Source organism: Dendrobates tinctorius, unplaced genomic scaffold (genome assembly GCF_039654945.1).
Source record: "Dendrobates tinctorius isolate UK_male_01 unplaced genomic scaffold, ASM3965494v1 ptg000090l, whole genome shotgun sequence".
Lineage (NCBI taxonomy): Eukaryota > Metazoa > Chordata > Amphibia > Anura > Dendrobatidae > Dendrobates > Dendrobates tinctorius.
Window position 1 is genome coordinate 12,640,533 of NW_027361758.1, and position 21,968 is coordinate 12,662,500.

General features: G+C 42.5%; 1 protein-coding gene across 15 annotated transcripts in view; it reads right to left on the minus strand.

The window, feature by feature from the left end:
• Positions 1-21,968, minus strand: part of NCOR2 (nuclear receptor corepressor 2) — a 545,344-nt gene that overhangs the window by 72,136 nt on the left and 451,240 nt on the right. For 14 of the 15 annotated variants that reach the window (XM_073586135.1, XM_073586128.1, XM_073586134.1 and 11 more), the window contains exons 19-20: positions 14,102-14,246; positions 11,109-11,586 (exon numbers count right to left, since the gene is read on the minus strand). In XM_073586135.1, coding sequence (XP_073442236.1) covers positions 11,109-11,586; positions 14,102-14,246 — 623 coding nt within the window. The remainder of the gene's footprint in view (positions 1-11,108; positions 11,587-14,101; positions 14,247-21,968) is intronic. The other variant, XM_073586125.1, reaches the window with a different exon arrangement.

Here is a 21,968-nt window from a genome sequence, read left to right on the forward strand (position 1 = left end):
TGTGAAGCTTTTAGGCACTATTGAGATTAAGATTTATAAGAGAACACCAGCTTTTAAAAATACGATCTTCCAATAGTAATTTTTGTTAAAGCTGTTCCTTAAAAAATAGTTTAGTACATGCTATTTTCTAAGCTAAAAAGCATCCAGAGTCTGGTGGACTGTTAGACAAAATAGGTGCCTTATTCAATAGCTGATAATAGTCAGCAGGTGACAACCTGTTAAATGTCACGGTTAATCTCTGACAGCTGCATTTAATGTGCGCCAGTAGGGAGGTGCGTCATTCCACGTTCCCACTGGTGCGCCACGATTGGGAGGTGCTTACAGGGTAACATGACAGCCAGAGGTCTGCTGAAGTCCTCTGTGCATGACGGTTTTCCTATGAAAGTCAGGGTTTACCTGCCTTTCATGGGAGACCGTAATTTGCACTTAACATAGCAGTGCTTGTGCAATGCTATGTATAGTACAAGTGATCAGACAATTTACAGGTTCAAGTTCCGTAAGGGGACTAAGAAATACAGAGTACAGTAAAAAGTAAAAAAAAAAAAAATATGTATAAGTTCAAATCCTCCCCCTTTTTCCCCCCATTAAAAATAAAGCAATTAAAAATACACATTTTATATTCATACAAGTCTGATGTATCAAAATTTAAAATAAATTAATCCAATCGGTACATGGCGTAATGAGAAAAAAAAAATAAAACGCCAGAATTACATTTGTTTTTTGTTGGCTGCGGCAACATCGCAATAAGAAGCAATCAAAACATTGTGTCTATTCCAAAATGTCATCAATAAAAAGGACAGCTCAAGGCGCAATAAACACCAAACACAGTCCCATTTTCCGAACATTGAAAATGTTATAAGCTTTGGAAAATGGCAACAGCATACTTTTTTTTTTAAATTCTACAAATTTCCAAATTTTTCTTTACCACTGAAATAAAAAACAAACAAACCATACATGATTGGTATCTATAATGGTACGGACCTGGAGAATCATATTGCCAGGTGAGTTTTACCATATAGTGAACATGGTAAATTAAAAAAACAAACTATTGTGGCAATTTTTTCCTGCATTCCAATGCATCACATAGTAGTAGTATCAACATCTGGGTCTGTTTCGCTGCATCTGGGCAAGGACAGTATCCATCATTGATGGAACATAGAATTCTGAATTACATCAGCAAATTCAAAAGAAAAATCTCTGGACATCTGTTCATGAGCTGAATCACAAGAGAATGTTGGTGATGCAGTAATATAACGACCCAAAGCATAGCTGTCCTTCTATAAAAGAACAATTGCAAGGTATGTGCGGTTTTCCTTTCAAGTCGTGTGACTTATGTACACAGTGCCATTGTTTTTCTCCTTTTCAGACATGTGATATAAGATCATTTTCCTCAATAAACGTTGACAGCGTAATATTTTTGACTCATTTGTTTGATTTGGTTCTCTTTTCAAAAACCTAATATATGTGACGTTGAGTCACTTGTCACAGCCAAACCGTGAGACCGAAGTCAAAAGCCAGGAAGGTATGCCATAAACAGAAGGAAGAGACAAAGGTGAAGTCAGGTAATGTTCCAAGTTCAGAATACCAGGAGGATAGCAGATCAGAGCAGAAAGGGTTACAGACGAATGGTCAGAAAGAGGTCCAAGGTCAAGCAAAGAAAGATCTACAAATGGAACAGAACAACCGCAAGGCAGAAAGAGACAAACCACATAGTAGCTGAATGTACGTCTGGAAGTAATAGCCCAGTTAAGTAGCCTGGTAATCACCCGGGATAATGAGCACGTGGAGACAGCCAGCGCCTCCCAGTCTCAGATTGGACGGCAAAGGTGTCAATCAACACACTGACAGCTCAGCAAGCCCCTGCACCAGACTGGATGACAGAGCCATCAATCAAAGCACTGACAACTTCAGCACGCCCCTGCACCAGTTTGGACGGCCGAGCTGTCGGAACCTGCATCTCAGACAGCCTGAGGGGTAGCACTGTGACAATATACTTAAAGGTAAAATTTATTAAGAAATATGGAAAATTCTGAAGGGTTCACAAACTTTCAAGCACTATACCTTTGAATCACTGTTTACACCAATTAAGAAAGCAAATTTGCATATTAGATAAGTGTGCACTAAGTAGTTATTCAAGTTGTATGCAGCACACAATATGCAAAAATGTTCAAAGCAGAAGTAACAACATGAAGAATGTGACATTTACAGGAAGTTGTACATTACCTCCGTCACAAAATGTCAAACAATTTACATATCAAAACAGCCAGATTGGCAGTAAATCACACGAATAATTTAAAAACAATGCGATTATTAAAGAATTTCACCGTCATTTTTCCCTTTAAAGGAATATTTACATCTTCTAAAGTGAGAGTAAAACGTTGCTATATGTCATCGCCTTATGAGTGAATGGTGATGGCCTATAAGTATTCTGTGCACACACACCCAGGCACCAAACTGTTCTTGATGGGTGGTCAAGACACTGCCCTGCAAGGAAAAACAGTGACGGGGTGCAGTGCCAAGTCTTGCCCATGCCCTTCACAAAAAGCCGGATTACTTACCGGTAATGCTCTTTTAATGAGTCCACGACAGCACCCACTTGGAGAGAGGGATCCGCCCATAGGAACAGGAAACCTACAGAGATAAAAGAGGGCGGTCCGCCTCTCCTCCTCAGTTGGATTTCAGAGTACCCGGAGGACCGCCAATTATTAGGCCATTATATTACTCTATATGTTCATTGTATTTCTATAACTAAGATGGTGTATATATATATATATATATATATATATATATATATATATATATATATATAGTTAGTTAACTTCTAGGGAGGTTTAGTGAACGGGTGCTGTCGTGGACTCATTAAAAGAGCATTACCGGTAAGTAATCCGGCTTTTTACTCTTCGCCACGACAGCACCCACTTGGAGAGATTTTCAGAGACCTTCACCTGGGAGGGACCACCGTGCTGAGGACCGCTCTACCAAAGGTTAGGTCGGATGAGCATGATAACTCCAGTCTATAGTGGTTATAAAAGGTAGAGGGTGTTGACCAAGTAGCAGCCTTACATATAGACTCGATTGCGACGTCTCCCCTCTCTGCCCAAGAAGAAGCCATTGCTCTGGTGGAGTGTGCCTTGATACCTTCCGGGGGATCTTCATTGCTTGCGGAGTATGCTAGGCTGATCGCATCTCTGATCCATCGTGACAGGGTACCCCTTGTGACCTCATATCCCTTCTTTTGGCCCTGGAAGGAAATAAATAGAGCCCTACTCTTCCTCCAGCTGCTAGATCTCTCGATGTATTGTAATACTGCTCTTCTAACATCTAGCGTATGAAATTTCTCTTCCTCTGGAGTAGAAGGGTTATTAAAAAATGAGGGGAGGTGGATCTCTTGTGATCTATGGAACTTCCCTGCTACCTTTGGTAAGTATGAGGGGTCTGGTTTTAATATTAGCTGATCCTGGAATGTTAATAGGAAAGGGGGTTCTATCGATAGTGCTTGTATGTCGCTAACCCTTCTGGCTGAGGTTAGTGCAACTAGCAGTACTGTTTTGAGAGATAGGTGTTTAAGGGATATTGAATCTAATGGTTCAAACGGAGCACGTGTAAGGGCCTCCAGCACCAAATTCAAGTCCCAAGGAGGGACCCTAGGTATGTGTACCGGTTCGCTCCGCTCACAGGCCGAGATAAATCTGGTAATCCATCTATTACCTGCCACATTATAACTATAGAGGGCCCCTAAAGCTGACACCTGGACTTTTAGAGTGTTAACAGATAGTCCTAAATTTTTTCCCCTTTGTAGAAATTCTAGAATTGCTGTTATTGGAATCTCTCTGGAATCAGGGGCTGTGTGAAACTCTAGGAATTTTCTCCACACCCTGGTGTAAATTTTTGTTGTAGACAATTTTCGACTTTGTAGGAGAGTGTTGACTAGCCCTTCCGAAAAACCTCTTGCCCTTAACATTTCCCTTTCAAGTTCCAAGCCGTCAAGTGGAGATTGTCCACATGAGGATGGAAGAATGGCCCCTGCGAGAGTAGCCTGGGGGTTGAAGTAAGCACCCAAGGGTCGGTCACTGACATTGCCCGCAGGCATGAAAACCACGGTCTCCTGGGCCAGAATGGTGCTATTAAGATTATTCGTGCCTTCTCTGCCCTGATCTTCCTGATGACCTGCGGTAGTAGTATGATTGGGGGGAAGGCATACGCCAGTTTGATCCGCCATGGGGCCTGGAGGGCATCCAGGATTTCTGGCCTGTCTGCTACATTCAGAGAGGCGAATCTTCGCACTTGTTTGTTTTTCCCGGTGGCGAAGAGATCTATTTGGGGAAGGCCCCATAGTGACACAATGTTTGTGAATATTTGCCGGCTCAGGCACCACTCTCCTTGCCGCAGTGTGTGGCGACTTAGAGAATCCGCTTCCACATTGTCTTCTCCTCTTATGTGGAGGGCTGAGAGAGATGAAAAATGTTTTTCGGCTAAGGACAAGATCTTCCTTGCGGAAGACATTAATGCGACTGATCGAGTCCCGCCTTGCCTGTTCAGATATGCGACCACTGTGGTGTTGTCTGACAGGATTCTTACGTTCTCTCCTTGTAACTGTGGGAGAAAATGATATAATGCATGACCCACTGCTTTTAACTCTTTCAAGTTTGATGAATCGTGCTCTTCCCTTATATCCCATAAGCCTTGGGTGAAGGTGCTTCCCATGTGGGCTCCCCATCCTGTGGGGCTGGCGTCAGTAGTAATTATACGGGAGGGTGTTACTACCCATGGTACTCCTCCCGATAAGTTATTATCGTCTAGCCACCATGTTAGGGAGGTTAGGACTATCTGAGATAAAGTGATTTTTTTATTTAAATTCCCCTGGTCCTGAATCTCCTCCGAGAGGATTTGATGCTGTAAATCTCTTGTATGGAATTGGGCCCACCGAACCGCCGGGATGCAGGAAGTAAGGGACCCCAGAAGGGACATTGCGTCTCTTAACGACATGTGTGGTTCGTTTATCGCTAATCTGACCTTCGTTTTAATTGTTGTAATCTTTACCTGTGGTAGCAGACATTTTTGGCTTATGGAGTCTAGCTGAAGACCCAGGAAGGACTGAACTGATTGTGGTTCGATTCTGGATTTCTTGAAATTTATTACCCAACCGAGAGCCTGTAGGGATAAGATTGCATCAGCCACTCGTTCATTACATTGTTTAGTTGAGTTACCCATTATCAAAAAATCATCCAAACAGGGCACTATCAGCGTGTCCTTTTGGCGTAAGAAGGCCATTACTTCCAGCATCACCTTTGTAAAGACTCTTGGAGCGATGGAAAGGCCGATTGGCATGGCTGTGAACTGAAGGTGTTTTATGGTGCCCTCGAGGAAGACCGCCACTCTGAGGTATTTCTGAAATCTGTAATGGATGGGAAGATGATAATAGGCATCTTTCAGATCCAGGCCTGCCATCATACAATTGGGAAAGAGGAGCTTAATTGCGGATCTAATAGACTCCATCTTAAATCTATGATTTGTTATAAAAGTATTGTTTCTTCAGGTTAATTATCGTCCTGAAGGAGCCATCGGGTTTAGGTATCAGAAAGAGAGGGGAGTAAAATCCTCTCCCTTCCTGTCCTTTTGGCACCTGGACCAAGACTTTTTTATCCAGAAGACTGAAAATTTCAGTCTCTAAGGCCCGCTGTTGGACTGGGGAGTTAAGGGATGTTACAATGACTGAGTTACAGGGCACATGATGGAAATTTAATTTTAGTCCTTCTCTAATAATGCCCAGGACCCAAGGGCTGGTCGTGATTTTCTCCCATTCCTGAAGGAAAATTTTTAGTCTCCCTCCCACTGGAGGGACTGGTTCTCTAGGTCCGATCTCTGCGGAAGGAGGATCCCCTAAACATAGCACCTTTTCCTTTCCCTTCTTTCGTGGCCCAGCGGTTCTGATTTTCTGTTGTTCTTCCCCTACCAAATGGTCGTCTTCTGAACGCTCTCCTATAAAATGGGAGAGAGGGGTTAGGGAACCCTTTTTTCCTTTCTTTTGCTTTAGCAAGGATTTCGTCCAACGCTTTTCCAAACAAAAACTCACCCTCACAAGGTATGGCACAGAGCTTTGCCTTGGATTGGGTGTCACTTCTCCAGCTTTTAAGCCATAGGCTTCGTCTGGCGTTATTAAGCAAGCCTGCTGTTCTGGCTGCCATGCGTAGTGAATCGGCTGATGCGTCTGCTATGTATGCCGCTGCGCCACGAATCAGTGGTATGGCTGCTCGAAGCTTGTCTCTGGAGACTTTTTGTTCAACTTGTTGGTCTAGCTGATCAATCCAGACCAGCATAGAGCGAGCTGTGCACGTACTGGCTATTGCCGGCTTAAACGTGCCCGTGGCTGCCTCCCATGCTCTCTTAAGTGAGGCCTCCGCTTTCCGGTCCAGTGGGTCTTTTAGAATCCCTGCGTCTTCTACTGGTAAGGCCGACTGTTTTGAGGCTGAGGCAACTGCCGCGTCGACCTTTGGGACCTTAGACCACTTTAACAATTCCTCGTCGCTAAAGGGATACCTTCTTTTTGAAGCCGAGGGAAGATAACCTCTCTGATCCTGCTTCTCCCATTCCTTTTTGACTAAGGCCTTTATTGCCGGTATAACGGGAAAAACCCTCTTCCTCCTATCTGTCAATCCCGCAAACAATCTCTTGGGTCGTTTGCGGCTCCTTAGTGTCTGTGCAACCCATGGTGTTTCTTACAGATTTCACCAAGTTGTCCATGTTCTCTAACGGAAAACATGAACGACCCTCCATATCAGAGGAAGAGGATGATGTAGACGTATTGGAGCTGTCAGAGACTACTGCTTCGTCTTCATCTGTATCTAAGAAAACTGCAGTTGGTCTGTTAGCCTTAGGTTTTTTGGATATACCGCTTGACTGGGTTAGGGCTTGTAGTTCCTCCCTTATAATAGCCCTAATATCTGTGGCTGATGTTGAAGTCTGTTTTGTATTTTCAGAAATGCACTTTTTGCACAGCCTCTTTGTATAAGAGTCCGGTAAAGGACATGTACAGAGGGCACATTCCTTGTTTTTTGATTTTTCCTTCCTTTTAGCCGGTTCAGGAGGCTGAGAAGAGGTTCTTTTGGCATGACTTCTGTGGCTCCTATCCGAGGAGCCTCGCTGTTCCGCTGCTGCCGTATCACCTGCTTGGGGATGCGTGTCCTGTCTTGGGGAAGACATGTCTGCACGCTCTATCATTATCCCCCTCGGTTTTTTATGCCACCCTTCAGTACCTGGTACCTCCCCCTCCCAGGTGCACCTGCTTCCGGTGCATTCATTTAGCCTGCGCCCGGCCTGGAAACACCGTCCGGCGCCGCTATACTAAATCACATCCCTTTTTTTTTTTTTTCTTGGAGGGGGCGGGGAGTGCTCCTTTGCTGGTATCGCGCGGCTGCGAAAGACCGCGCATGCGCTGTACGCTGAGGAACCTCCGGTAACCCGGAAGTTCCTCCTTACCTCCTCCCAGCGCTGTACCTGCGTCCTCGCTGTACCTGTTTTCAGAACGCCAGAGATAGCCTCTCTATCTCGGCTCCGCACTCCCACACGGACCGGGATGGTTGCCTCCAAGATCCCGGTGACGTGTATCCATAAGAAAACCCCCGGTCGGCTCCACCCGGTACCGGTGTTTCTTTTACGCTGCCGTCTCAGACGAGGGGGGAGCCGGATTCCAGCACTCCCCCAACGCTGCTTCTGGACCGGAACCCCTGCCGTTCGCACGGACACTGCACAGGCGGTTCCTTGGCCCAGGTATGTCTTCTGTAGAGATCCTGTGGTTCCGATAGGAACAGGAAACCAACTGAGGAGGAGAGGCGGACCGCCCTCTTTTATCTCTGTAGGTTTCCTGTTCCTATGGGTGGATCCCTCTCTCCAAGTGGGTGCTGTCGTGGCGAAGAGTAAAACATACCATATAATGGGAATCTTTATTCAGGCTCGTGAAGGCTCTAAATAATAAAGCACCTTCGCAAAGAATTGCATTTTGCTTCCTCCTCTGATGCCTCCACCAACGGGCAGGTAGGCCTAGAATTCAGCCCTTTCTAAAAGCCAGATTACCGCACTATTCAGCGTAACACACGGCTCTTCCATCTCTAGGAGTTCATAGAAAACATGCTACGATGCCCTCTCCAGTTGGTACAGAGTTCCCACTGAGCGGTCACTAGCCCACCCATTCCTTCATGTTACTGTTGTTTCAACTCTTGAATCATGAACAGGAAACATTGCACTTTTTTTTAATTCTTTACGGCTATGTGTGAACTATCACCAATCCAAAACCGTGTCACCCTGGTACCAAAGTACAAACAAACCCCGTGTTGTCTGATCCTGCTTTCGAATTCCCTTCCATATTTATTCTCTTTCCTTACATTTTGGAGATTAGCCAGAAGCACCAATGTTGCAACGACTGCAGGATAAGACTACACAAGTTTACACGTAGTCGGTTACCATGGAGCTACATAGGTATACATCACATAAGTGGAAACTGTCCAATACTTCCCAGGACTCCTAAGCCTATATGAGTGAGTAAACCCCACCCAAAAGTGGGTATTTCCAAAAGGTAGTGAAGTTCCTAGTAGGAGTAGTGTTTTCAGGGGCAGGGATTAAAGGGGTATTCCTATCTCCAAGATCCTATTCCAGTATGTAGTAGGTGTACTACTACTAATAATAATATCAGAAAATACCTCCAATTACAAATGTAGTATAGTTCTTCTGATTCGCCATGTCTCTTTCCTCATGTGCAGGAATTGCAAGACCTTAGGTATCCATGGTTATGACCACTAACAACTAGCTGTCACTGTATCAGTGGTCATAACCACGGATACCTAAGGTCCTGTAATGCCTGCACATGATAAAAGAGACAGAGCAAATCAGAATTAGTATACTACACTTCTAATTGGAGGCATTTGCTAATATTATAATTACACCTACTACATATTTGACTAGGATCATGGAGATGGGAATACCCCTTTACCCATCCATGGAAATGTTGGCAAGTATACCATCAGCACTAAGGCCTCATTCACACACCTGATTTTCACATATGAGTGTTATCCGTGCTTTTTACAGATCGCACTCATACCTATGATAGTCTAGGAGTCTGATTTTTCAGGAACTTGGAGGTCAATGGAAAATTGCAGAGGCACATCTAATTTTTATCCAACCCTCAGATCAGAATCAAGTCAATAGGTCTGTGAAAAAAATCAGAGTGAGGTTTGATTTTCCAAATGGAGACGGCGGAGAAACTTTTTTTTTTTTTTAAGTTTTCTTCATATACAAGAAAAACGAATGATACTTAGACCCCACTCTGACCAAAGTCTGATCAGGATAATTGCGCAGTTTTTCTAGTACATGGAAAAATCAGAAGCGTGAATATGGAGATATCAGATCTGGCTAATTTGCAAGGGTGCTTCATTATTTGTTGATTATTTGGAATAGCAAAAAGAAAACAAATTAGTTTGAAAGTTGGACAATTATGGCATATCCATGGGATTTCCCATAAATGTATAGTAGATGAGCTCCCACCATTGGGACCTGCATCTATTTCGGTAAGAGGGCCTGACTCGCCATGCTGTCAGTGGAGACATGGCTGAAATTCCCATCCATTTATATGAGAATTCCAAACACCTCTAAACTGGCAACACACAATGCAACTCTGGTCTCAAGACGTACATTCATTCATTGCATAACTTATGGACAGGAAATAATTGTAGGAGATGGGAACACCACTTTAAAGCTTTTTTCCAGTGGCTTTTCTATGCACAAATAATCCTTGGGAAAAGAAGCTGGCAGACACTGAATCCTGGAAATATCCAAGTAACGGAAATCTATGGCGATAAAACAAGACAGGACTTGTAGCTTTCCATCAAGATAACATTAAGGCGAAGCCTACAACAAGCAGTCAGAGCAAGCAAGGCTAATATGTCGTGTCGAGCTTACAAAGGACGTCATCTTATTTATCCTTCATATAGTATTTGAAGATCTTTTCCTGTAAGCAATCAGCAAGCACTTAATACTCTACAAATATAGATCCTTCCAAACAAAGGTGGATTGTGCAAAACCTCAGACAACGGTCATGACTAGGATGATGTATTTCCAAAAGACACTTAACTGAAGAGCTCTTCTAGAGGAAGTGACCTCACTACAGGGACAGAGACAGTGCAGGTAAAAGCAATTCTACAGAGGTCCGACAATTCAGATAATTGGGCTTCAGAGAAAAAAAAAGGCACCGATACAATTATCTCTAAAAATCCAAACCGAAGCAAAGATAATCCTGCTCCCACACACAAGGTCAGCATACTATAGCTAGATTTGAAAAGCCTTTGCCTATTCCGGACATGTTTCTGGTAGGACACAGCATGTAGCGCAAAAACCCGGTCTATTTGTCTGGAGCATCCGTGGTTGAAAACAAGCAATTTAAACATGAGAAAAGAGTTATGTTTTCTCCCTTTCTCTCAGACACAAACTAGTTGTGAGTTGCAGTTAGTACATTGAAACATTACTGCCATGGAGGATTCGTTTATGGGAGAAGAGCTGAAACGGGCAGACATTGGATGGGGGAGACTGTATCATAATTCCACTAAATTACATGAAAATATTTACACCACGAAAAACCATCAACTATCTGTACATTACATAAAATAAAGGTGAGAAAGGAGCATTGCACTATATCAACAGAGGAAAACTGGATATTAAAACTCACTGAAATCCTTGGCCATGAAGAAGTGATTCCTGCTGCACACCAAAGCCAACTGCACATTCCTCAAGAATGAAGAAATCAGAGCTCATCATCACCACATTAGAGCAATCAGTAGCCTCTATTATTACTGTCATGTAGCACTTCGTGCTCGGCCTCTAGTATAGAAACCTGTGCTTCTTCCTCCTGTTGAGGAGTCCTGCAAGATCTAAATATTGCTGTAGAAACGTGACCCTCAAACAACCACAATATGACGAGGATATGGTGGCACAAACTATCCACGACAACCTCTATAGATAGAGCAAACACTCATAAGATCACTTTATTGTGAATATAAGAAGCTGCCATTTAATTAGAATAAGTGCTATGTTTTCCCTCTAAAGCCTAGAAGATGACTTCATACCTGTTCTTTTCAGTGGAATCCTGCTCTTCAGCCTCATCTGCACTGCAGGTGGCACTAGAGTCACTGTCTGCATTTGTCTTCCCCCCATGTTTGCTATGCTTCTTTTCCACTTTCTGGGGTACTTCTGGTGCCTCTTTTGGTGGCTCATCGATGTTTTCGGCAAAATTTTCTTTATAGTCCTCAGTTTCTTCCTGCTTTATTTCACTTTTGCTTGGTTCCTCACATAATCGGTCTTCATCTTCCACTTCCTTTTTCACTGTACTAGCTTCTGGATCTTCTTTGGGTTCCTCCGTATTACTAGTCCTTTCTGTAATTTCCTGAGATTGCTGCACAGTTGAGTTACCGGGATCAGCCGGTGCCTCACTGTTCGTTTCCACTAGAGAGGTTCCTACTGGCTTGGCTTCATTGTCTCGGCTTTCTTTGGCTTCCTGTCTCGGCGATGGAACACTCTCTGTATCTGAACTGTTGTTCACTGCAGCTGAAGGAACAAGACAAGGGCATCAGGAAGCCGTACCGCATCACAGACATTGCAGAAATCTACGGTAATTACTTAAAATTACATGCATATTATATAATAACACCCGTACATCAAGTTTAAGTGCATTTTACGCTATAAACATGTAAAATATTAAATCAGTATTCCTATCTTATAAGGTGATGACATATTGATAGTAAAGGCTACCATACACATTAGAGAAATGTCTTTCGAACCTGTCGATTTTGGTGGGACCAGACAAGCATCTGATAATGGCTGCCTCCCGACTCTCCCCCGATAGGTGATGGCAAGGAAAAGAACAATCAGGCAGATATGCCACTGACAGAGGTGTCTGCATAGATTTCTCCCATCTTGCTGTTGAAAACGCATGAATCTTTGGCCGAGCTCTTATGTTTATCTAGGAGCTGGGAAGAATAGTGCTCTGTGGGACAAACATCTACTGCTCATGGCCAGCTTTAGGGTACACTCACACTGACTGCGCACTGTGCATTGGGTGTACTGACTTAGCGTGTCCATAGACTCTTATTAACCTGACAATGACAAAAAGAGTGTCCTTTTCTTGTATAAAAGAAATGCCCATTTTCTTTTCAATACGAAAGTCAATGAGAAACATATGCCTGTATACGATTCCATACATAAGAGGTATATGGTGGGAAATCTTCTCAAAATATACTCAAAATGCAGAATAAAGCCTGAGTCTTTTGGGCAAACACAACAGATATTCAATGCACACATGGCTATTTCAATCATATCTGTCATTGCAGGTGACTTTTCAGAATAAGTTGTGCGAGTACATTTCCAAATAGGCTGTCATGTTTGAGTACATGAGGAATAACACAATTTCGTCCATTATAGGACTAATATCATCCATTATTCAAAAGTTTTCTCCATTGCAGGCTCGGTCTCTAATTTTCAGTTCTCGAGGAGCTAGTTGGCCGAGACTAGCTGCCATGATGTCTCCCATACAAAGTAGACACAAACATGAGGGATTCCTGTTCTTCATACTTTGCGTTCTACACAAACAGAAGCATGAAGAACATTGTACAGCATTCCTGAGCAGTGTAGCTGAGGGGAGTCACTTGATGGAGAAGGTTCTGATTGTCTGAATTTGTCACGGGCTCTACCTGCGGAATAAAACATTTTTCTATTTCTTATCTCTGTTGCAGAGATATCTGTATTTACCATCTAATAGTTAACTTTACTTAAAGGGGTATTCCCATCTCCAAGATCATACCCCAATATATGGTAGGTGTAATAATAATAATATTATCAAAAACCTCCAATTAGAAATGTAGTATAGTTTTTCTGATTCACTATGTCTTCTTTCCTCATGGGCAGGCATTGCAAGACCTTAGGTAGCCATGGTTACAACCACTAGCAACTAGCTAACTAACTGTCACTATATCGGTCATGTGCGTGTCTGCACATGAGGAAAGAGACATAGAGAATCAGAAAAACTATACTACATTTCTAATTGGAGGAATTTGCGAATATTATAATACCTACCACACGCTGATATAGAATCTTGGAGATGGGAATACTCTTTTAAGTTCACATTAGTGTTTTAACTGGGGTCGTGTACTTCTTCTTCCTTTAGGAGTTGCTATCGGAAAATACTCACCTGAACTTAAAAAAATTAACTCATTAGGGGCCAAATACTTTGAATGCTAATATCTCTGCAACAGAGAGGCAAAAAATAAACACATTTTACTCCGCTCTGCAGCCACTATTACATTGTGTGTCCAGTTAAACATGAAATATATTTGATGAAAGGCCTTCTTTCATAGGCTGTGTAATCTGGCACTTCTCCATCTTGGCAATCAGATTTGCTTTAACCAAAATGGATTTAAGCGGTTTTTCAGATTAAATAATGGTTTCAGGGTAGAAGTGGGGATGAGTGGCTCATAAATGGAGAAAGAAGCAGATTTCTATGATAAAATATACTACAAAGTTAATGGTATTAAAGACCAGCGATGCCTGTGCAAGTGACATCACTTGTGGGGGCGGAGCTGGTCTCTTCATTTCCTGCATGCTGGGTAGTCTTTTTACAACGCTCACCGACAGTGCGCTCTCTTGCCGACTTGTCACTTCTGCTCAGTGCAAGGGAGTGCACTGTCACTGTGCACATTGCACAGTGACAAGAATCTACTGAGCATACCTCGGAATTGACAACTGATGCATGCTCGGTAGAGCAGGCACTAGACCAGAAACAGCAGCCTCTGCCCCCTGACGTCGATTCATTTGACAATCCCAGCATGCACTGGGATTCTCAAAGTGTCATCAAAGAGGAAGTAGTGGAAAAAAAAAAGCAGTTAAGAGTTGTGAGGGAACGGCAGGGACTTTTTAATTAGAGTATATTAGAAAAAAAACATTAGATTATGACATTAAATCGAGATATAGGAGTAAAATAAATTTTGGTTTTGGACCACTTCTAAGAATTTCAACATATACAACAAATGACAGGGAAAAGTAAGCAGCAAATGTTTCTAACACTTACTGTCTCCTTCTTCTGCCATTTCTTCTTCATTACCACTAATCCCCGATCCCTCCATCTCCTCATCCTCTACAGCAGGGGTGTACTGGACCTCCTCTTCCATCTGAGCTGCTTTTTTCTTTTTTCGCCTGTTGTTGCGCTCCTTCTCCTAGAAGAAATAAGTTACTTAATATCAAGTCTGTCACAATAATGTAATGCATAATCATTGATTCCAACAAACCCACTGGTGCAATTTTCCGAAAATGCAAACATGCCACTAGAGACGAACAATTCTGTTACCACTGCGATACGACATACGCACGTGTGCTGCTATATAACAGCTGCTGGCAACCCATCAGAACAACAGAAAATGCCAATTTGATGTTATAACGGTGCAGATCTGTACGTTAGCAACGTCTCCAATTTTCTCTGTTAATCAGTTACACAATGCCTAGAAGCATGGTTTATAAAATGTGCCAAAAAATAGGATTTGATTCTAACGTGTGAATGCATACTTCTCTATTCTACGGGTATACACGCCAGTCCCTTGTTCTCCAGATGTAGGAGACCATCCAGACATCTCTAGTTATCGGATACTTATGGTTTATCCCATCGCTGTGCCCCAAATGGGACAACTTGTAACTGGGATTTCGCACTTTGCGATCCTAATGTCACGCAGTCTAAGTTATCATGTAGCCTTAATGTTTAAATCTATGGATTAAGTTGATTCTTTTTCGCGTCTGTTCACCTGCTCGCGGATGGAGTGTTTCTGTAATTTGGCAGCCGCCTGCACTTGTACTGGGTCGCTTGCCTCAGATAATGGCTGCTCCGGATGTGTGCTATTTATACACAGGTTGCAGACTGGCCCTAAAAGCATCTGAAATACTTCCATTCAGGGACTGGAAAACGGCATGAAGATGCAGAGCATAATTCTGTACAGTTTCACGGTAATAAATGCCCAACATGGCTCCTTATCACAAAACCGCTTCTCATTTATTTATTTGGTCTTTAACCAAATGTGAGTCACAAGAGCTGGAGACGTGCACTCTACTTGCATCTTAATTGCCTTCATGTTGCCTAAAGAGAAACCTGAAGACAAACAGACGGGGAAAACAGCCATGCAGTGACTGAGCACAATGGTTACTATGGTAAAGGTCTCCTTCACCTTCTCTTTCTGATGAGCAACCGGTACTCAAAAAACTCTGGTCTACATAGTCAAATTTAACCAGTCTGCTGCCAAAAAAAAGTTTATACTTTTTTATGCATTGATTTAACTTTTGAACATTGATTTTTTGGGGGGAGATATATATATATATATTTCTCAAATATAATAGCTTTATTACATGAGTTTATATGCACATGTGTGTAATTAGGTAACATGTCTGAATGGTCACTTTCTTCAATAAAGACTGTTAGGGCCCAGATTTATCAAGACCGGACGTTGTACACGGCAATATTGATGAGGGGGTGTCCGAGAGTCAGACGCTCAAGATTCATGAAGAGGTGCTTACCTCTTCATGAATCTGAAGAGTCTGACAAGAGCCATGCACTTACATGTGCTACGCTAGAAATTTTACTCCAAAAAGGTACTGGGGTGAGATTTTTGGTGTAGGGAACACCACAGCTCGTCATGAATTAGATTAGCTGTGATGTGCAGCCCTCGCTCCACCCATTTTGGTGGACCTGGGAGAAATTGGGGTGAAGTTGCAAAATGTAGGAGTAACTTGATTGGCGCCTAAATCTTGCAACTTTTCAAAGCTTTTCCACCAAAATCCTGGATTGAAAGCTTTTACGAATCGGGCCCTTGGACTTCACCATTGGCACAAAGATTTTTATTGCAGGTTTGGATCTCTAGACTACGGAATTATAACGGGGTGCAATTAATAATACAATAAAGTATTTTAGATTGTCGGTCCTTCTTTTTTACTACCTTACTGCCTGTTCACAAACACGGAAATTACCTGATAAACTGGTGGGCAGCTATGGAAATCTGAGCCACGGACTGAGGGTATACAAAAGTATGACTTGCCAATAAAATCCAGATCACATTGTGGGGTCAGATCCTAGAAAGGTATGCATTACTTGTTCCTCCTACCCTCATAGAAGCAGAAAACTTAAAAAATGTGAAGGTTTTAGATCTTTCGGTTGTGTTTCTGTAAGGATATGGACATGCTGCCCCCTTTCCCGCTTAAAGAAACAAGTTTATGGTTGTAAAATGTTACGTGATGTAATATGAACTATGATGTATATCGTGACTTGTAATGTGTGTTAAAGGTGTTAGCAATACTGACAGTGTGTGTAGTTTGGCAGTGGTCTCATTGATTGAACTGTGAAACATCTGGTCCTGGCAAACAAACAACCATGGTTACATGTGGCCTGCACGGGCATAACACCAACACAGCACAAGTCCACGCATCATGCCAAGACCCCCCATTTCCTTGCAGCGTGCTGGTGCGTGACAGGCGAGTGCCTCACCCAAGGCTACCGCCCCGCATCACATTACATCTTCATTTTATTTTGTTACCGATTTGCATATTTTATAGAATCATTTTTTGTGAGAACGCTAAGTTTAAAATCACCCCCGCGCGATTTTCAGATTTTTGCTTTTTTCTTCTCTTCTTCCAAGAGCCATAGCTTTTTTATTTTTCTGTCAATATGGCCATATGAGGGCATGTTTTTTGAGGGACAAGTTGTAGTTTTGATGGACACCATTGCTTTTACCATATAGTGTACTGGAAAGCAGGAAAAAATTCTAAGTGCGGCAAAAAAAAAAAAAGTGCAATTCCAGAAAAGATTTGTTTTGTATTTATCAAGCTCACTATATGGTAAAACTGACCTGGTAATATGGTTCTCCAGGTCAGTACGAGTAAGCATATACCAATCATGTATAGGTTTACTTAATGTTCTCATTTTTCGTGATATGGAGCTGCATGAGGGTTTATTTTTGAGCACCAAGCTGACATTTTTATTGATACCATTCTGGGGAAGATACAATGTTTTGATCGCTTGTTATTGCATGTTATTGAAATGTTGCCGTGACCGAAAAAAAGGTACCGTAATTTTGGAGTTTTGATTTTTTTTCTCATTATGCAGTTTACTGATTGGATTAATTTACTTTATATTTTGATAGAACGGACATTTCTGAACGCAACAATACCAAATGTGTATTTTTTTTTAAAAAATATTTTTTATTTTTAAAGGGGCAAAAGAGGGGTGATTTGGGCTTGTATTTTTTAAATATTTTTTTTTCTTGTTTTCACTTTATTTAGGATTCTTGAATCTTGAACTAGCAAAAATCACGATCTATCGCCACGGGCCGATATTCACAGTAGGATCTTGATGACTGGTACGGGAGTCTTCTGCAGACCCCCCGCTGTCACGACAACCCATTGGCGCCCCATGAGTATGTGACAGGAGCGCTGATGGGCAGGCCTTGTGATGCGCCGCCGGACGGCGCGTGTTAAATGCCACTTCAGTGATTGACAGCAGCATTTAACATTTTCCCAGCTGCAGGTGGATCCAGCAGCAGCTCTTAGAGGAACTTGATTAAATCAGCCATCAAGTGCAGGGAAAGGTGCAGGCTCCGCGTCGGAGCCCTGTCCAAAGGCCGATGAAGTAAATATAAAATCCTTGGTCACGAAGGGGTTTAAACGGTCATTTTAATTCTTATTTTATAAAACAATAGTACATGTGAAAATACAAAATTTTCTAATATATCTTATCAGAGAAATCTGCTTCTTTCTGCTCCTCAAATAAAATTTTCGCTTTATTGTCAAAGCGTTTCAGGGTCCACCGACTCCTCCTTCAAGACAACCATACATAAATAATACATAAATGGTTATTTATGCATAGTTGTCCTGAAGACAGAGTAGGTGGACCCTGAAACGCGTTGACAATAAACTGACAATTTTATTTCATCACTACTTGTGTTGTATTCCAGAGAGCACAGGAAGACTTCCAATCCTGTTACTTAAATCTACATTGTCCATGAAAGCTGTTGCATCTGGGTTTCAGTGTTCTGTCTCACACAAACACCCAAGGGGAGCGGTTCTACCTTTATTCATCAATCTTTTAAAAGTGGATAAGACCCTATTGAGCTCTTGCATTTCTTTAGAGTCTTTCTGTTCCACGGCTGATATTTCACTTTGAAAATTCTCAATTCACACCTAAAATCTGTATTCAGTGAAGACAGATTTTTAAATTACTTAGATAGAATCTTATCAGTAGCAACTGTCATTTAGTAGTAATTATGTCTTATCTCAGTAATGTAAAAATCTGTCTTCACAGAATACCAATTTTACTTGTGAATTAAGACTTTTGAGATCAGGCATGATGGAGAAAGAAGCAGATTTCTCTGATAAGATAAATTACAAAGTTTATTATTTTCACTTGTCCTATTGATTTACGAAATAAAAATTAAAACAGTTACTCTTGAAATATTGAGTTTTCAATATGTTTAGTCACTGCACTATTATTGAGGAATAACACTATTTGTCCGATGTATGGCTTGTACTGTATATTGCATTTTCTCACCCTTTTCAGGCTCTCTCTCTAATGTCTCTTAGCTGGCTGATGTAGACTAGCTACTATGATGCCTACCATACACTGCATACAGACGCTGCATGGAGGAACTTATACAGCACTAGTAAGAAGTGTAACTGTAAATCCAGCACTCTGGATACAGAAACGCTTACTAAAAAGCAAATCTGTCTCTACCTACTAGTACACCTCTCACCTTCTTTTCCCTACTTTCTTCTGCACTTTCTATACTTCAATGGGCAGCTATAATCTGACTCATCAGTGAGCTGGCAGTCCCTCATGTTCTGATGTAAATGTCTTTATGTTGTTTTTCAGAGTGAATGATGAGTTCATGAGGCAGTGGAAGAAAAAGAAGTGGCTCATACGTGGAGAAAAAAATAAAGTCTCTGTAAAGTTTTGCTGTCAAGATGCGTATGTGATCGTATTTGTTCCAGACTGTGTATTAAACATAAACAACCTCTTTTCTACACGACAAAGGTTCGTAGAAATAGGTGATGGACGTTGATTTATTATATAAACTGAAGGTTACAAGATTTGCATGGTTTAACAACTCGATTCCCACATCAATTGTCCATCCAGTAGGTTGTAGAACCTATGAATTATTAGCAAGTCTACATTTCTCCCCTCCTATTGGAAGAACCGACAGAACAGCGGCTACAAGCAGAGCTTTGAGAATCCCAACACGCCATGTTCTCAGTTTATTAAAATTGTTGGCACAATCATAGACCGTCTGTCCTTATTTTTCAGAAGATGGAAAACTACAACACAAGAAAAAAAAAAAAATTATAAGTGGGGAATTCAAGTTTGAGAGCACCATGGGGACCTGCTGTGTCATCTTATGTCTCCAGCATGTACAGGACTATAACCATAGCCACATTTGGTAAAAAAACATTAATGCTCAATAGCACATTAGTAATAAAAGGCAGCAAGGACCCTAAGGCTCTGATCACATCATGTCTCTAGCCCCATTTTAACAAATACACAAGATGTATATGTCAATCAGATACTGAGAAGTGTAAGAGAAGCAGCATGCTTCTTCTATAGCGTCCAAATGTAGTAATAATAATAATAATAATAATAAATTTTTATAGCGCTGACATATTCCGCAGCACTTTACATTTCAGAGGGGATTTGTACAGACAATAGACATTACAGCATAATAATAATCACATAGATCATAACAGATACCAAGAGGAATGAGGGCCCTGCTCGCAAGCTTACAATCTATGAGGAAAGAGGTAGACACGAAAGGTGGGTGGTAACAGTTGCCCTGATTGTATGGACCAGCCATAATGTTAAGTGTGTAACAGTACAGACACAGAGGGCTAATGGATGCATAAAGCATGAGGGAACATGATGCGGGGAACCTGGTTATGGTAAAACCTTTTGGCTGTGCCGCACAGGGATAGATTAGGTTAATGTGTTGAGGCGATAGGCCAGTCTGAATAAATGCGTTTTCAGGGCACGCTTAAAATTGTGGGGATTGGGGACTAATCGTATTGACCTGAGAAGTGCATTCCAAAGAATTGGCGCGGCACGTGTAAAGTCTTGGAGACGGGAGTGGGAGGTTCTAACTATTGAGGATGTAGTAAAAGCCATACAAAATATATTTCTTACTGTATATCATTGTATGAAATAGCACATTCTACTCCACCACTCCATACAGTAACTGATGTATACAGGCTCGATAGAGGCCAAAAGGACACTCAGGCTGATGGAACATTCTGTAATCCTACGGACTTGGTTGCTGAATCAGAAACTTAGTATAAGGCTTATTAATTTCCCCCAAATAATGTGACATCTTCATCTTTACAAACACCTGTGTGCTCCTCCACACGATAAACACACTACCCAAAATGTATAAAATGATAGAAGTCTGTTAACAAAAACACCTTTTAAAAAGGAGCTTGTCTCACGAGGAACATTCAGAACAGAGATCCCTGATCGCCTATTCCAGCCAGCATCCAAACACCAATGATAGGAGAGGTGGCATCACATTGCTAGGGGAATGCCGAACACAGCCAAGCTCCATATACATCTAGTATATCATATGGCTATGCCCAACTATCTGATGTGTATGGGGGTCTCCTGAAGGGAAGAGGAGTCCGACAACGGATTTCTGCCCTCTTCCTGCTGAAAACACAAGCGATCATCCGAGAGCCATCTCATGCGAATGGCCCGCTCTAGGCCCATGACAGGTCACATGACAAATCACAAGACACATCTGCTGCTTCAGATGTGCAAATGGAAAAAGTAGCAGACTTCTGTTCAAAAGTGATTGTTATAAGAGGAATGGAAAGTTACCTGAGCATGCAATGTCCCATAAACTGCCATATCCCAATAAGAAAAATGGAGTGTCAATCTACACTTAGACACACGAGCTAGAACTGGTCGCAGGGGAGCTATTGCTGTAGTTTGCAGGCTGCAGGCGGTCTTTAGCCACAGGTCGCAGATGAGCTATTGCTGTGGTTTGCAGGCTGCAGGCGGGCTTTAGCCACATGTCGCAGATGAGCTATTGCTGTAGTTTGCAGGCGGCTTTAGCCACAGGTCGCAGGTGAGCTATTGCTGTAGTTTGCAGGCTGCAGGCGGGCTTTAGCCACAGGTCGCAGGTGAGCTATTGCTGTAGTTTGCAAGCTGCAGGCGGGCTTTAGCCACAGGTCACAGATGAGCTATTGCTGTAGTTTGCAAGCTGCAGGCGGGCTTTAGCCACAGGTCACAGATGAGCTATTGCTGTGGTTTGCAGGCTGCAGGCGGCTTTAGCCACAGGTCGCAAGGGAGCTATTGCTGTAGTTTGCAGGCGGGCTTTAGCCACAGGTCGCAGGGGAGCTATTGCTGTAGTTTGCAGGCGGGCTTTAGCCACAGGTCGCAAGGGAGCTATTGCTGTAGTTTGCAGGCGGGCTTTAGCCACAGGTCACAGATGAGCTATTGCTGTGGTTTGCAGGCTGCAGGCGGCTTTAGCCACAGGTCGCAAGGGAGCAATTGCTGTAGTTTGCAGGCGGGCTTTAGCCACAGGTCGCAGATGAGCTATTGCTGTAGTTTGCAGGCGGCTTTAGCCACAGGTCGCAGATGAGCTATTGCTGTAGTTTGCAGGCGGCTTTAGCCACAGGTCGCAGGTGAGCTATTGCTGTAGTTTGCAGGCTGCAGGCGGGCTTTAGCCACAGGTCGCAGGTGAGCTATTGCTGTAGTGTGTAGACTGCAGGCGGGCTTTAGCCACAGGTCGCAGGGGAGCTATTGCTGTGGTTGTAGGCTTCAGGTGATCTTCAGGCACAGGTAGCAGGTGAGCTATTGCTGTAGTTTTCAGGCTTCAGATGAGCTTCAGCCACAGGTTGCAGGTGAGCTATTGCTGTAGGCT